The sequence below is a fragment of the Physella acuta genome, unplaced genomic scaffold (genome assembly GCF_028476545.2).
Source record: "Physella acuta isolate Inbredline_101_S28 unplaced genomic scaffold, ASM2847654v3 ptg001013l, whole genome shotgun sequence".
Classification (NCBI taxonomy): Eukaryota; Metazoa; Mollusca; class Gastropoda; family Physidae; genus Physella; species Physella acuta.
In genome coordinates, this window is record NW_026732530.1 from 150126 (window position 1) to 168655 (window position 18530).

The 18530-nt window shown below is 32.5% G+C and overlaps 1 protein-coding gene across 1 annotated transcript; it reads left to right on the forward strand.

The window, feature by feature from the left end:
- The first annotated feature begins 806 nt into the window (after nt 1–806).
- LOC131954580 (ataxin-2) lies at nt 807–17233 on the forward strand. The gene is made up of 22 exons (XM_059318355.1): nt 807–1405; nt 4907–5169; nt 5269–5317; nt 5650–5718; nt 6063–6134; nt 6284–6422; nt 6749–6885; nt 7007–7098; nt 7455–7658; nt 7842–8392; nt 8940–9155; nt 9336–9394; nt 9531–9712; nt 9980–10019; nt 10112–10250; nt 10360–10496; nt 10816–10930; nt 11963–12550; nt 12642–12758; nt 12908–12944; nt 13346–13409; nt 13768–17233. The coding sequence occupies exons 2-21, from the start codon at nt 5102–5104 to the stop codon at nt 13398–13400; spliced, it is 3066 nt and encodes a 1021-aa protein (XP_059174338.1). The 5' UTR covers nt 807–1405; nt 4907–5101; the 3' UTR covers nt 13401–13409; nt 13768–17233.
- Nucleotides 17234–18530: the final 1297 nt, after the last annotated feature.

Genomic DNA, 18530 nt, shown 5'->3' on the forward strand with positions numbered 1-18530 from the left:
ATATTTCTCTTTTCTAAATTGCATGGCGCCCCCTTAGGGTCGGCCACACCACCCCGCCCACCCCTAGCTGCGCCTCTATAAAAGGAGGTTATAATTTATTGTGATAAATAGAACCTCCGCTTGGACATGATTAATAGATTATTCCCCCCCCCCCCTTCAAAAGTTTTTTTTTATAATAGGTAAGGAATGAAACCTCTTTTTACTAACCATCTTAGATGAATCATCGAGAGCGCTTCACATTTAGAACTAGATCTAGTAGAATCTAGATTATTATCATTCCATTAGGGCTTAGGGTATTCCGGTAAGGGACCTATTTAGTTACTCTGATCTAAATGACGTAATTAAAATTTAAAGACATCACGTGAGTACTATAGTGAGAATTTTGAAATTGGATGATTTAATTTATCAAAATGCAGCAATAATTATCAGGTGCATCAATTTAAAAAAAAATTAGAATCTAAAACAGTCGTCATGAAGTTTTTCATTCTAAATTTCTTGGGAAAGAAAAAGAAAGGAGCGATGTCCTAGGCTACTGGGATAGAGCACAATATAAATTGTTCTCGTAGGCCTCTAATCTCGTGAGATTTTGATTGACCCAACAATTATTACTCACATAAAAATAGTGCACAATGTAAAGATTGACTTTTTAAGAGTATATTTTATTTCATTTCATGTTCTATATTTTATTATTTGTAAAATATAAATATAAAGTATTTTAAAAAATTAATTTTGTGATTAACATTGAATAGTATAACATTTTGATTTTTGTTATGGATGTATTAATACTTATCGGCCATTTTATTCAATGGTGGATGGTCTTAGCATTAACCGTGGGTACCACATCGGCTTATTATCTCCACGTTTTATTTACATGCCAATACTTATTTTTAAAAGTTTGCTCAATTATAGTAAATTTTAATGCTCTAAGGGGTGAATTCATTTGGACGACAGATTGTCATCCTAATCACCCAAAGAGTTGAGATTTCAATCAAAACAGATCTGACGACACTCACAGGTCGACTGATTGTTGGGTCTGGTTGGAACTGCAACAATCGCTAGATTCTCTAGGTCTGTATCTACAAAACTTAATTCGTCGATGACGCCTGACGATTCACCGTTCAGGCAATTAAGATTTTAAAAAATGCCAGTACAGCTGGATATTTAAAAGACTTATCTATACCTATGTAATTCGACGCGTTCTCTTCTTTGGATTTTACCACCTTAGATCTCCAGATCTACACAAGTGCACTGGTGACTCAAGTCAACAACACTGATAATTTGAATTGTGAACTGACTTGTTTTTTTTTTACAATTTGAAAACAATTTTTAAAAAGTAACTTTGCCAAGTTGCTCTGCTTTCAAGCTCTACAAGCATTGATAATCAACATTGGATTACAAAGAAGAGGTAAATCATCTAAATCTAGAATGTAGCTAGAATTTTTCTAGATCTCTGGAATCTAGACTCTTAGTAATTTGTAATTAATCAATAATTAGATCTAGATAATCTAGTAGGCCTGATTAATCTAGCAACTAGATCTACGTAGATTCTAGATCTACATTCTACATAGATCTACATTCATTACACTTAGGCCTACAGTAACTAGTTCTTACATCTAACCCTAATAAATAACAAACTACTAGTCTAATTCTAGTTCAAAATTGAATTGTTTCTGTGCATGGTGTATCTAGATCTAGACATCTATCTAGCAGCAGAGTGGAAGTGTCCTCTAACCCTAACAATGGTCAAAATAACTTCATAATTCCAATAAATGTTTAAAACCAGTCCAGTGGAATCTCTTATTTCACAGTAATACTACAGTGAAATGGATGACATTCCATCATATGCAAGGCAATTTTTGTTTTAAGAGGGGTCTAGGGCTACAGTTTTTTTTCCACCCTCAACATTAAAAAATGAATAGCCAGTTCAATTTTGAGTGCTATGGGTCCACACCTCAGTGCTAAGCTAAAAAAAAAAAACAACCAGCCTTTCCAAGGCCCTCTGTAGTGAAAACAATATTTCTGGTCTTTGTGCTAAATACTGCTAATGTATTATTTATAAAAACTATTGAGGGGTTAGAAATATTATAGGGCCCTAGGCCTATAAGATATAGTTCTATGTGCCATAGCTGTATTTATGAATTTAATTATAATAGGGGCCTAAACATTAGCCTTTAAGTAAAAAAAAAAAATCAATAAAATGAAACCATGATAAACATCAAGCTTCGGTAGGCTATATTTTACACAGCTTTACTTTTCACAATTTGAGAATTGCATGAAATGTGTTACATAGGCCTATATTTTTTTTAAATGAATTATTTCAGGCCCTAAGTGAGTTTGGGCCTTATTTTTACTTTCTCGTATATACGTAGTATAGAGAAAGTATTGTAATCGTGCAAAAAAAAAAAATCGAGATTTTTACAAATCTCGACGTTTTACACCTCACTGATACGGAAAAACATAATTTTGCAATCTTGTCCGTATGTCTGTGTGTGTGTCGTGTGTAAACACGATAACTTGAGTACCGTTACAGCTAGGTTGATGAAATTTCATATATAAGTATTATATCAAAATCGTAGATCCGTATCAACTTTTGAGCGATTTCCGACAACCGGAAGTGGTACTTTTTCTACTTTGAATTTTTCAAAAGCCTATAACTTGAGTACTATTTCAGATAGATAAATGAAATTTCACATGTAAGTAAAAGATCTAATTCTCTACCTTCTGTTAAATTTTGAGTAATTTCCGTTGACCGGAAGTAGTAATTTACGCTACTTCCGATTTCTCAAAAAACTAATGTAAATTTTAAAAGTACTAATAATATTGCGCACTATTATGCGCTTTTTTATTTTCGCGTTCACTTGGTGTGCAATTAATTTGTCTACGAGATTTTATTCTATTTTTAAAACTTTAAGTATTTAAAATGGATTAAAAATCATGTCTATAGCCCGAGTTCCCATCCCCTGTTATTTTATATAAAAATATTCGAGAAAGTTTAGGGGAGATCACTCCCGGTTTATTTTGTTTTATCTTTACAATGAACAATGGAAATAATAATACTACAGCCTATCTATTTTTAAATTAGCAGTGTTAGGCCTGATTTTATAAATTAACTTTGAAACAAATTATAGAAACCTAAATTGAAACATACCATAGCCCAAACCCTAATTTGACCCTAACACTGATAGTGATATTGCAGCTCAAGTAATAATCTTGCTCACAAATTGCTCATATTGTTTTTTGGAAGATTCCTTATTCGACACCAGCTGGTTTATATATATATATATATATATATATATATATAGGCATATATATATATATAGGCATATATATATATATATATATGTGTGTGTGTGTATGTATAGAGGAATATATTTAATTAAATAAATGTCACCTTTTTATTTTACTTTCCTATGTTATTACAAATTTTCAATTTAGTATGTATTAAAAAATAAATCAGCCTAACATTATTGGCTAATATTACTTCTAGGCTTAGAATAATATTACAGTATATAATACTTGCCGTCGGTACCCGTTACATGTGATTTATAGGCCTATATATTTTTAATGTTACACTTGTTTGAGAAGGGGTCGGTGTGGTCGAGTCGGTAAAGCTCATGGTTGCTAAACCGAAAAGTCTCGAGTTCGAACCCTCGGGCAGATGAGGCTCGTTAGCTGGGGACAGCCACTCTTCTAGGAGAGACAACTCCAAAATTAAACAACTGCTGCCTTGTAGTTTGTTCTTGGTTGGACAAAGGCTATGGAAGCAAATCCAAAAAGAAAAGCAGGCTGAAATCGGAGTCAATGGCCTCAATGGCGCATAACCAGTTGACACGTAATGCTTAATTGTGTTGGAGGCGTGGTCGAGTCGGCAAAAAGCTCATGGTTGATAAATTCGAACAAAGTCTCGAGTTCAAACCCACTGGCAGATAAATCTCGATCCCCTTCAACACTAATAATTAAGAACGAAGAAGAAGAAGACTTGTTTGAGAAAAATATTTTATAAAAAAGTATGGTCAAAATGCAATGTGCTTTACTACACATTGAACGATATTAGTGACAAAAAAAAAGAAATAAACTAAATAGCTAAAATTCCAACACATGTAAAATAACATAGGCTACCAATACTTATTAGAAAAATCAAATTATGTACATTATAATCATTATTAGTCAATGCAACACCATATTAAATACACACTGATTAAAAGACTTAAATGATTCCATTAAAAACCTGGCTGTTCAGTGTTGGTTTTTTTTAATAAAGTAATTTGTATTACTTTTGACCAAGAAAAGTTGTATACATTTCATAGAGTACGTCTTGATAAGTAGATCTATAGATCTAAATCAAATTGAATGAAATTCTAAATTTGGAAGATGATGCCATGAGTTTTGTGTACTTTCCTTAGTTTAAATTAAAAATGTGTTTCTACATTCAAATATGCCTTTATCTTCCTTCTTTAAATAAAATTATGTTTATACATTTAAAACATCCAATATTATTTTCAACTAAAGTCTGTATCTTTAAGTTCTCCATATATCGCTGAACATACTGATCTCATAGCCTTAAAACTGTTGCGGGCAGAGAGTACAGCACACATGGTGCCCTTTATAAATTAGGATATCAAGCTTACATGTTAGTATTGTTACGTAAATTGTCATACATGTTTTGCAAGCAATGGCTGTTCGGAAAACATTGAAATACAATTTAGGGTTAGGAGGTGTTAAAGTATGACTATTTTAGTGAAGTGTGGGGTCTAACTAAGTTTCAACTACAGTTTATTTAGGTTCATTTTTAAATGGCTATTCTGACAGTTAACATGGGTAGATATTTAGTGCAAATTGCATGTACATTATTTGTTAGAATGTTTTATAAGGTTTGGTTTTATTAATAGAAATGTTACCTCCACAGACATTCAAGGTGAGATGTAGGTATACTGTGAGATGTTCGCCATCGTCACTAACCTTTCTTCAAAGTATACAGTCTTTCAAGCATTAAGAGTACTAATGAATCTAGTATTCTTTGTGTGACCAAGTTATTTGTGATTACTTATATATTTTACAAATCGTATATATTTCAACCTTGTGAATTGTAAGACAACTCAAAATGTCTTCTGCAACGGCTGCTGCTTCTAGAAACAAAAACAGCAGAGGTCGACAGAATGTGTCAAACAGGTAAATAATTTGCTTTCTTTGTGAATTATTTTTTGGTGTGCGTTTTACTATTTTCCATGTAAAGAAAATAACAATGCTTATCTTTTTTTTTTATTTCAGGGGTTCATATCAAAATAATTTTGGAAGAAGAGAAACCCCAGAACCAGAAGTAAGCAAGGTCATATATTTTTTTAAACTGAATTTTGTGTCAAGTAAAATATTTGACATTCAGATACTTAACTTTTAAATGATTTATCCAATCGGCTGATCAGTTGATAGTTCATGAAGTATGTAGCTGTAAACTTTGCTCCATTGCAAGATATTGATCATGCAAAAAAAAAATTAATGCAATAATCATTGAGTAATATATGATTCATAGGTCTGCTTTTTATTGTAAGCTGTATAATATTTTGGGAAATTTAATTAACTATTAAATAACCATTAGAATATTAAAATTATATTTGAATTGTGTTTGCTAATTGTCATATGTATTTTCTTTAGACAAATAATTCTCCTATTCATGGAATTTATGCTGATCAGAGAACTGCCATGGTCATGTGCAGCTTTATGGTAAACTTTTTGCTTTATTTACTGCCTTATCACTTATTTTCAAAATCTTAATTGGTGATTATTATTATTATTGAAAAACCTTAGTTTTTAAATAAATAACGTTTATCTTTAAAAAAGAATGAACCTGCTTTATTTCTGCTATTGATGTACAAATGTAAATTTGTTGATTTTACAGTCAAATCCCTGAAATTTCTAGTGCTGGTAGAAATTTAATATTTCCATGATCCCTCTATCTGTCACTGACAAAAATTTCCTTTTTTAGGTGGTCAGTGGTATCACCATAGTATCTTTCCTTTAGTTTTTCTAATCACTTTGCATTAACATTTGAAATGTATTATTTGAAGGGTACTCGTACCACTGTAAAGACACGAAATGGCAGCACATACAAAGGCCACACTACTGGCTTCTCAGACAAGGTATTGTTTATTTACTTTAATTATTTAGTTGTTTTTTTTTTTTTTAAGAAAATTATCTGAGTTTATTCTTGCATAATGTTTATCTTTCTACTACTTTTAAATACTTTCATGGAGTGTTTGTTACATTAAACTTTTGTTCTGCTCTATAGGGTGACATTGCACTTTGTGATGCGAAGCTGGATGATGATGACAGCATAACAAATCCAACATTACCTGGCATCATTATTCAGAAAGATAAATTTGTTGTATGCAAGACTAATGGTGTAGATCTTAAAGGTCTTTGTGCTTGTAAGTCATCTTTTCAATACAACACTTAAACTTTTTTTAATTAGTAGTTTTTTTTTAGCTCTTAATCACCATTTAATATCTGTATATTATGCAACTGAAAGTGGAATTCATTATTAAATCAAATGATCGTAATAAATATGCGTATACTACAAGATGTTGAAAGTTAATGTTTGTAGAAATATATTTAGTACTACTTACAATAAATACCTGTTAAGATTGGAACTTAACCTACTAGATCTTGGTTTTATGCATGTGTCACACACCCTTACGTTAATATCTTTAGTGACTGATCTAAAAGTTTTTTAAAAGTTTGTTTTTACTTGTAGTATCCACAGATTTCACAGACTCAGCTATTGTTAATCGAACAAATGGCATTACTTCAGAAGGATCATTGCGAGAACTGCAGCCATGGCAGGATGATGATGCCCCTGATATAAATCCATCTCTCACACTAGATGATCCTGTAATTATTTTTCTTAAATTGTAGGCCTATATCTTAAGATAATGGAATAATTTTCTTATTCTGTTCTTTCTTAGACTAGACATCAAGCATTTCTAGCTAACAAAATATATATTTTTTTCAGACTGGAGGTTGGGAACCAACTGCAATGTTTGCAGTAAATAATGAAAAGTTTAATGTCCAATCTTCATATAATGAAGCAATGCATGAATATACGTGAGTATTTTATTTTTCCAAACTGCTTTTTCCTTTAAAAATCTGGTGTGCAGCATTTCAGAGTTAACTATTCGTTATCCAAATTTGCTTGATGCTCCTTCATTGTTTACAATACTTTCTTTTGTTACCTTTGCATATCTAAAAAATATGTGTTTGATCCCAAATTGCATATCTAGTCAGATTCTATTGATTAGGGACTGTTAGATAATTCCTGCATGAAGCCAAAGATTGTAAAAATAGTTACAGATCTGTGCATTACAAATGGTTTAAATTTTTTACCTTAAAGCTTCTGTATCCTCTAGCCTGTATTTTGTTTCATATACACAGTCATTTAAATAATTGTTTCAATATCACAGTACCAAGCTTCCAGATCCAAACTCTGAGGGATATGAAGAGCGACAGAGATTTGCTCAAAAACATGCAGAAGAGATAGAACGCAGTGAAGCATATCAAAACAGGATAGCTAAAGAACTTACTGATGGTGACGAAGAAGCTCGCTATTCTGCTGTACATCGACCAGGAGATTCTCAAAACAGCTTGCCACGGCCACAGGAATCCAAGTAAGACAAAAAATTTTTTCACATGTTTTCAATCATAAAGCTTTATGCATTTCCCCAGAAAATTGTCATACACCAATATTAGTTTCAGTGCTTATTTACAAAATATAAATATTCACTTCAACTTTTAATAAAGGCTTACATTACAGTATTTAATGTATTAATCTGGTTTAAATATTCTTTTAGATATTTAATTCCTGCAAGAGGAGGAGATGGTGAGCAAAATATGAGGAATGGGGCCTCTAGGAACCAAGGAAGAACTTTGCATAGACAGAACTCACCTTATTCCGCTAGTCACCAGCCTCCACAGCAGCAGCATACAAACTCAAGACAAATGAACAATCATTATCAGGCCTCACCACCCCCATCAGGAGGGTCACTAAGAAATCAAGGGCCTCCAATGCATAGCCGACAGCAACCTCCCAACCTCTCGTATCAGCAGCAGCCCCCTCCCTCTTTACCAGCGTCTTCACAGCAAACCAGACCTTCGGGCCAACATCTGGTCCAACAACAACACCCTGGTAACAAATCTCAACCTCTGAACCAACATCAACAATCGGTTGCGCCACCCACGATGGGTTCTCAGCACCAATTGCAGCAGAAAGTTAGCCCTCTTCACAGTCAGCCACAGCAGAACACAACAAATATAAAAAATGTCTCGGCTGGCCTCAATGGTCCAGCACAAACTATGACTTTAAGCAGGCAGCAAAATACATCTCAGATTAATGGCGGGAAAGGTTCGTGCTTTTTTAATATTAGCTTACATGTGACTTCCCGCTGGTGCAGTTTTCTCTTCGTAATTTTATGCTTTTGAAGCTAGTGTTTAGGGATCATAAATGTTTGCGTTTTTTTTTTTAAATCTCAATGTTGCAATTTCATATATAATATGTTCATTTAAAAGGTTAAGGACAATGGCATTATTAAGGGAAATATTTTTTTTTTTTTTTTACTGAAGTACATATTTACCCAGCCCTAAAAAAGTTGCTATAGAGCATACAAAATATACATCTAATCCTAATCATTTAATGTAGACGCTGAAATACAATACTTTAATCAAATGCTTTTTTAGCACATTTATTTTATATTTTTTTATTCATTTTGCTCAAATAATTATTTATCTATTCAACTGTTCAGAAAAGATTATTTTTAATCCCATAACATTTTTGTACATAGCCAAATGGCATGGCAAGAATGAAAAATTATAGTTAAAATAACAATCATTTTCCTATATCTTTCTACTAACATTGTGATAGAGAACAAAAAGTATATCATTTAAATTTTCAGATAACCATCCAAATTTGGATACCAATCAGAGGGCTGTTCCTTTGGATTTGAGTTCAAATCCTTTGGCTGCACAGAAAGTACCCGAAACCCATTTGTCTGCATCATCATCATCATCTACATCTATGGTAGAAAATCAGACCATCGTGCAAAGTTCTTTAGCTGCCACCACATCCCCTTCAACTGTGCCTCAAACAGAAAGAAGGACTATAAGTCAAGGTAATTTAGTTTTAAAGATGCTCTGCAGCATAATGGACTCTTCCAGGCTTATATTATCACATTGATAAGTGTGAACAGTGCTTTCACAGGTTTAGCGAATGTTCTTTTCTGTGTCTAGACTACTAGTAAATCTTTTTAAGTTTACTTTTCTCTCATTAAACTGATTTAATCTATTTGCAGAAGAAAGGAAAAAGAACATTCACCAGGATTTTCATGATTTCCACAACAATTTTAAACTGGTAAATATTAGTATTCTGATTAATAGCTTTGTCCTTTAAATTATGCCATCATTGGCCTCATTACAACTACACTTAGCATCTTGATTATATTGTCTTTGTTTCATTTATTTTTAAAAAATGTAAATATCTTCTTCAGGAACCTCAAGATGGTAGACAAGAAGAAGTTTTGGATAACTCTGTTTCTTCAACACCTGTTCCAACAAATGTTGCTGCAGCACCTGTTAGTATTGCTCCTGAAATAATTGCACCTCATTCTGAGGCTACTGATTCATCTACTAAAGTGTTAGATAAAATTGAAGAAGACGAAACACCTGTCAGGTTAGCAGTTTAAAAATGTACCTAATTTTTTCCTAAATAATCACCCTGTTTCTTTTTTCCATTCATTATTATTTCCTGATGTATGGAAATTTGTTTATGAAATTATCTTAAACAGGGTACATAACTTTGCATGCTTTTAATAGTCCAAATTTCTTCAAACAATTAAATGTGTTAGTTAAGGAAAAATAGCTACATTAAGTTATATTAGACTTGTATTAAAATAAATATTCAATTTTGTTGATTATTCAGTATTTTCTTTTTCAACAGCAAATCAAAATTAAATCCCAATGCCAAAGAATTTAAACCTGTAAGTGCTTTTAAGTTTTATTTAAGTCAAGTATTTTTATAGTAACACTGTAATAAAAACTTGTCGCTAATAAATGACTAAAATGTTTTCAGAAGAGTCAGCCACCTGCCCCCACACCTGTTGAAGCTCAGTCACCATCTCCTCAACCACGAAGCTCTCCCATAGTACCACAACAAGCACCTATGTATCCCATTTTTATGTACCTTCCTAATACTCAACAGAAAAAACGAGGTAATACATTTTTATAAACACATCTGATATAATTTTACTTAAGTTGTATATTATTATAGGAAGCTGCTTTTACATATACCTTTAATGTTTGATATAACCTTAATTTTAGTCACTGTTTCACTGGGCTCACCTGGTGTACCAGAGTTGACTGCACATCAAGTTACTGGTCAGCCACTTTTAGCAACGCAGCATCCACAGCATATAATGTATGTAACCCAACCAGGCCAACAGCTTCCTCCATACCAGGTAAAGCACAAATTATATTTTTTGATTTATTTGATTTGACAGAAAGTTAGTTACTATTTTTCTTTTCAATTATATCATGGCCATCACAATAACATTTTTAAATTAATTTTTGGGTTTTAATACCAATGTTTGGGTTTTATATAAATAGGTAAAAAGATATGAATCATTTTGCTGCGTAGTTACTGAAAAAAATAATTCTGATAAAATGTGAAATTAATTACAAAATGTGGAAATAATTACAGGGTTAATTACAGAGTTCTAAAGACTATTGGTGATCTTACCTTTTTGTTTCTTACTTACAATTTTTTATATTTTACAGTATTTCCAGCCCCAAATGATGCCTAGAATGATAGCTCCTAATTCTATAATGGCTCAGGGAGGGCAGCATGCAGGGATAGAGCAGGTGTCACAAGGTCAAAGCCCAGCAGTTTTTAGTAAGTCTCAATAGTTTTTTGTTTTATAAACATATTTCTATGTTAGAAAATGGCTAATAGCTGATTGCTACCTTTGTAAATTAGAAGGCACCTTTAATATAAACATTGTTTAGGAAGGAAAACATTCTGTTTAATTAACTTTGTCCCACTAAAAACAATAATTTTACTAGTAAACAACTTGATCTTCAATAATTTCACATATTTGTTTGATGCAAATTTTATTCTTAGCAAGAAGCATTGCGTAATGTAAATTAATGCCTAAAAGTTAATATATATGTCCATACATTTTGTAAATATTTTATTTTGTTTCCTATTTGTTAGTTGTGTTTATTTTTATTAGGGGGATTTAATAGTTTTAATTGAAAAAATACCTTATTATTTTCTTTTTAAGTTTAAATTTCTGTCTATTTTGTTTACTCATTATAGTTGAAAAATGCATCTTAATATTAGATAAACATTAGTTTTAGTTTATTTAGCTTTTTTTTTGTGCAGAAAAGTTCAGGTTTAAAAACAAAATCTAATTTTTTTAAGAGTACATTGAAAATTTTTACAATCATATGAGTAATCATGTTTTGTTATTTCACATTTTAATATAATTTATATACACGTTTTTTTATTGTATCTTATTCACATATTTGTAGCCCTCCATAACAGTGTTAATTCAATAAACGTCCATAGCTGATTTCCAGTTTTCATTCATTTTTATCGCAAACTGATTATACCTATAATCCCTGTTGTTCTCAGAAATTTTGATATAGTTGCACTCTGGCAATCTTGATTCCTTTTTTTTTTCTTTATTCTATTTGAGAAATAATTAAAAGATCGCTACAATTTTTAATGAAATTATTTTTATACTCCACCTCAAATTAATGTTAATGAAAATTATTAGTCCCAAAATAGCTTGAGGTGTAAAAGATTTCATTTGTTTTGGAGGGTACAAATTTAGTTGAATATTTATAGTGCATGAATTGTATCTTTGTCAAGTGTTCAAATTTTTAAAGTTTTAATTATTATATCTCTTTTTACCAACAGTGACAGCTCAGCCACAGCCAGTTCCCACACCTATGCCAGCTCACTTGGCGCCTCACCCACAACCAGCTCATGCCCAACCTTTAGCTCATCCTAACTCAAATCCACTGCCCCAACCAACACATGTCCCCAATCCTGCACCTTCCCCAGTGCAGCATCAGCACAACTCCCAACAGATTCCACAGCCCCTCACCCATCACATGACACAGGTTCCTCCTCAATCTGTGACACCCCAACCAGCACACTATCCTCAAATAAGTTTGAGTTTTCCACATGGTATCTCCACCATGACTATGCCAAGAACATCCATATCAGGACAGCAGGGTATGGCCCCAGGCCACCCCTCTGTTAGTATAGGATATCCTGTCATGTCTCAGTATCCTTATACTAATGGGAGTCCTGTTCAATACCCTTTTGCACCTGCAGCGCAACCACAGACATCCCAAAATTCCTCTCATGGGCAAGGACCCCAGCCCCAGTATGTAGTGATGCCTCAACCCACTCCCCAAGCACATCCTCCTATGCAGCAACATCCAGCACAATCTTATCAGGCTGGCATTCAATTCCAGCCCCAGCATAATATAATGCAAGGTAAATTAAACTATATTCCTTTAATCAAAATAAGTAATTATTTGATTTTTTTTAAAAGTATAAATTAAACATTTGAAATGTTTGTGTTTAGGGCCTCCTCAGATGCCCCCAAGCCACAGTCAAAATCCAAACCAAGGTGGGCACCATATAATCCACTCCCAGATGGCTAACCTTCAACAAGTAGGACAGCCTGGCATGTATATGCAGGGTAAATAAAATTTCCATTGTCATACCCATTTTGTTTTAAATTATACAATATTTTATGCATATTTTAGGTTAAACCATAGTCAGGATGAGTTCATCAATAAAATTCCCCTTAAATTTGACAATTAAGCTATAGATTTTTATTTTGTATAGCTCCTCAGTATTATATGCCTAGAGAAGGCTCAAGGAGGTGATCATATTTTTGATTGATTTTGTTTTGGTTTCATTTGTTGTTTTTCTATTTGATTTGCTTGTTCGTTTTCGATAGTTCAGATTGTTAAATTTTGAACAATTCTTAATGCATTCGGAAAGATGTTTTCTGTAAATTTAATTAACTAAGCTTTAAATTTGTCAAAACATTCAATCAAGAGGTAAAAAAAATTAATTTAATTGCATCAACATAGTCAAAGCTACTGTAATGAAACAATTTGGAATGAACATTAAATTTTTTGTCAACAATTTTTAACAAGTTGTTTAAAAAGTGGATTTAAATTTCTTTCTTGTTAAGTATCTCTTCTGCGATAAATCTGATGTATAACCAAAGTATATTTAGATGTGTAATAAATAACGCTACATTTCTTTTGTTTTTAGTGCCAACAACGCTGCAACAGTTTCAGCACCAACCATAATGTTTACTTGGCCTTAGTTATGCAAGGTAAGTTTTAATTAAATGTTTTATGCCTTATAACTGGTTTTGTACTATCTAATAAAATTTTATATAATAGTACTTTATCTAGAGATGTATTATCATTAAAATAGATTTTAAATTAATTGCTACCATTAAAATATTTTGCGCTATTACAAAAGTCTTGAGTTAAAATTCCTTCACGAGTGTTGGCCGTTCTGAGTCAACCTAGTTCTGATGGGTACCTTATATGCGTTAAGGAAATAAAGGCAGCTGGGCATGGTGCTGACCACACTACTGTCTTGGGCGTGAATAGTGGAAAATGATGATTAAAATAATTTATTCTAATTTTGATTTTTTTTCACAAGTGTTTTTAAATTTATTTCAGATAGTGTGCAAGTATCAAAGAGTGAACCTTGTACTGCTGAATTGCAGATGATGTGAATGAAAGTATATTTCATAGCTCCTCAAACTAATGGTGCTCCATTAAGAGCGAGTTAAGACTCCACTGGTTATTTTATTGCTAGATTACACAAATGAGCAGCATAGGAATCTACAAATGATTCCTGGGTTTCTTCTATTCCAGTTTTAAAGGCAATTTCATCATGAAATGTTATGAAGTGTGTTTTGTTTTACTTTTCCACAAGGACTATTTTCAAGCTGTGGACATGTGTTATTATGCAACTTAGATTGGAGATGACATTGGATAGTTCTCTTGTTTAATCTCATGCTAATAGTTGGATGAAGCCTGATGATGATGATACAAACATGAAAATTTTGGGTCTGTAACACCTGCAGTCCATTGTGTTAGTATTAGCACATTGTGCAAACGTCATAGAGGCCAAAGTTATAAAAGACTAGCCTGCCTTAGATTATGCTGTTATTGCAGCTGGACAATATAAGCTTTATACTGAAAACATTTCAAGGAGTGGATGTGCAGGTGAACATTGGATAGAAAGGACAATATCTTACAAGTCTAATATCTCAGAGAAAGTTATTTCAGTTTTTTCTCACATGCATTTGTACTTGAAAGTGTTCAATAATGGATTTAGCTTGCTATGTTATGGCACAAAATGCCCAGCATGAAGCTGTGAAACTTTCTCTCAAAGAGCGGACACCAGATTCATCTCAGGGCTTAAGTCTTTTGTGTGGAGACACAAGTCTATAGACTCATTTGGGATTACACTGTCCATGTGAAAAATGTTGAGAACAGATGACGGGAGAGATTCTTTAGTTATTTTTGTTTTGTTATGTTTTTTTTTTAAATTTTGCCCTGTGTGAGTGAATTGCTCCAAGTGTGACTGATTATTCCATTCTTATGCAATGGTTGTATGAATGATACGTCCTGGTACTGGACTAGTTTAAGCTGTTTTGACAAATATTCATTGCAGATGTTAAATTGTATTGCTCTGAGTGCTTTTGTATTCATAATTGAATGCTTACATGATTATGCTTATAACAAGCATACATCAGTAAATACTTGTAAATGACATATGCAAAATGAAAAGTGTGAATGAATGTTTGTTAATGCCATGCTTGTGTGTTTAAAGTGAGAAAATGCTTGACTTATAAATACTTTTGAATGGAGAAAATTCATTTTGTGGCCTTATTTTTGTTTTACATGGCTACATAAGTTGTTTTTTTTTTGGGCTAGTTTTCCATTGCAGCAAAAAATAATATATACTGATTGGTAACTACTTATGGATGTTACTTTTCAGCCAATTTCTTCAGTTAATGCTGTGCTGAAATTTTGTCAAAGTTGTTGGAAAATAATTTTTAAAAATACATTTTATATAATGTGAGATTTTATTTTATAAGGGTTTATATATATAGTGAATATATAAATAGGTAAGAGGTTATATGCACTGTGATGGCCCCTTCATTTGACTTTCTGCAGAGTTTTTAAATACACTGTGATGGTGTTTTTTTTTATCTAAATGCTTGAATGTTGAAGACTTGTCTGCGAATGATTATGGAATGTATGCATTTTCTGCAGTTTTATGTTGAAAATAGATTAGTATATAAACATGTTTACAAATGTGTGCATATATATCTAAAGTAAGTTGGCTGACACAGTTGACTGTGTTGATTGCGATATCTGTAATATAAGATGATCACAATCCCAAGTACTGACAGATACCATGTAATATTTTCACATGTGGTGTGTGCTCAGTGGTACCATGAAAGGTACCTCATTGGACTAGATAAAGGTCTGCTTATCAAAGTTTTAAAAAAAAAAACCCATTGTTTCTTCATCGTGGGAAGCTGCTAAATGAACTATCCACGAAATATGAGCTCATTTGTAAAGTACCGCTGCAATATTGAGCCCAGCTGTTTCTGTATACATGAATGTCACATTGCAAAATAAAAATGCTATTTCTGCAATTGTAGGGCAATGATAACATGGTCATTGCCTGCAGGAGTTTTATGTTATTTGATGTCTTCCCTTTCTGTACTAATGGGGGGAGACATCTGGCCAAAAGACTTGGATGTTTGTTTTTTTTAATCTAATCAAACAGGTTAACTTTTGGCTAAAAGTTTACTGTGTTGTATATGAATGGAATGGAAGGTATCTTTGTATGCTATAAATACACTTGTTTACATTGTCTACCCTGAGACTTAAAGTAATATAAAATGGTCTAGGTGAATAGTCTCTTATGTTTGTAAAATGATTTACTATTTATGACCATTATGGTCAGTGATGGTATTTTACTATGATGACAGACTATGGTTAGATTAATGAGCATGAAAATTGTTGGTAAATAGAATGACAAAAGACTGGTTGTGATAAATGATTGTGTAAGTGTAAAGTAGGATTTAGCCTTGCTACTGCCATTGGATCCAATGGAACTTGAATGGGGGGGTGAGCATGTTGTACCAATAAGAGTTGGCTCAGTGATCCAGGCCACAGTGTGCAGATATTGGAGCTGTCTGTAGACCAGAGTGTCCTCATGTGGGTTGTATGTTGTTGCCTGGCTTGTACACATTGCTGGAAGACCAGTAAGCAAATTGTGATACCAGTTTATTTATGAATGGAGAACATTTTCTTTCTGTGTCCATCTTTCATCTTCCTTCTCTAACGCATTCTTCCTTCGTACCAGTCTTAGCTTTCAATTCATGTACCTTTTTTTTCTTGTCCATCAAAATGCCATTTCAAATCCATTAGTAATTTGTCTATTAATAGAAATTTGATACATTGTATACCTTATTTACTGCTGAATTTTTTTTTATTTAAAAAAAAAACCAAAGTAATAATGGTGGCAAGGTTTTGGACAGTTAGTATTGCACTTTATTTACTGGTACATACAACATGCATTTTTCATGTGTGCTAGTTGTGTGTGTTGCTCATTGATGATGTGAAAGACTTGATAATGTTGCACCATTTTTCATCATTATAATCATCACATCATGTCCAGGAAGAATAGGGTGAACAGGCAAGAGGAATGTTACCTACATTCTCTAGTTTAAAACCTAGTTTAAGCGTAATAAGAAAAAACTTCAGTCTTAGTTTAAAAAACTGTTTTCTTAAAAGAAAGGTTTGTACATTGATTTTGTTTAGCTGAATGTTTGGGAGCAAGATATTAGTGCCTGCATCTGTTGAATTTATTTAGATTTAAAAAAACTGTCTCAAACAAAAATGAGTAAATTACCCCACAAGCTTGTATTACCAGTGAAGAGTTCTCCAATAGGCTAGCATTTCTTCCATTATCTCTACTGGTTTAGTTCATGAGGAGAGGATCTTAACACTGTTTTAGCTCCAAGGTTCAGTAATAATTTAAAAATAGTTTGTTTTATTTTTGTTAAGTGATGGAAAAAAAATCCCTTGCATCCTCAGTAAAAAATAATTGAAAAATACCAAACAATTGTGTTCATTGTTGTATTTTGTGTGCTTGAATTTATGGTTATCTTAGGTTAGTAATTTCCTGAAAATACCCAACATTACCATGTCTTTATTTGCCTAACAGACTTATGACTGAGCTTACATTTTATTTTATTTTCGAATGCTTTACTAATAATTTTTAAAAGTTTATTTTTCCTAAATTGAAGCATTTAGAAATCATAGTGAAATGTACTGATCAGTGATTAATTGGGTGATATTAAGCACTAGCAGTAAGTTTTCATTAAGAAAGAATTGAGGCAATATAACTGATTTTAAATGAGAAAAAAAAACTGGTCGAGCATTTTTAAATTACATCACTTAAATGTTGGATATACATTCAATTATGTGATAATCCAAAAAATTTTAAAATGAAATTAATTTTAAAAATTCTCAAGGACCACAACTCCTTGGTGGCAGTTGTATAAGCTTGTTACGTCCCTTGGAATCGAGTCAGTAAAACAAAAAAATTCGCTGTAACTTAACACAATAGATTTCGATATGGTTAAGCAGGTGATTATACTGAGACTGGCTCTTTAGGTTCACCCACAAATGACCGCACATGATTTTAGTCGACATTTACCTTCCCCCATAAATCGATGAACACGTATCTCAAAAAGCCAGCCCAATCCACAATGGCGTCTCTAAAGTCCTCGTTCCCATAAACAATTCCACCGAATTTCTAGTAAAATTAATTACAAGCTTTGATTTAGTTTGCAACTTGTGTTTGTGGCAATCTTGTAACTCAATTTTGACTTTCTAGATAAGTTCCACTTCGATTATTGATAATACAAGTCTATCAATTAAAAAAAAAACTAATTAGATGTTTAATTAGTCATTTAAAATTAAACGATTTCGAAATTATTTGAGATAACACAAATAACTTGATAGCTTATTAAATTCAATAACAGAAGGGGAATTAACTCGCTAGATACGATCACCCCACAAGTCTGGTGAGCTGTGGTTCACGAAAATGTTTACAATCGTAGAGTCGGTCGATCTAGTGAAGTTTATCAGGGGCAGATAATAAAATTTGTAAACGATTTGAATCTAAAGGGAGATAACAAGACTTAGAACTGTCTGTAAAATATGGTCACGGACGGCTACTTTCACGTCAGATATCGCTAGCTACCGTCATTTTAAAGCAAGTCTTGTCTACTTCACTAAAAAGTAGAAAATAAAACAAATATAAAAAAAAAACCTTTATAGCAACAATATTTTTAAATGCACTGAAAATAAGAAAATAAAACTTATCCGCTTTCTTTTATAAAAGC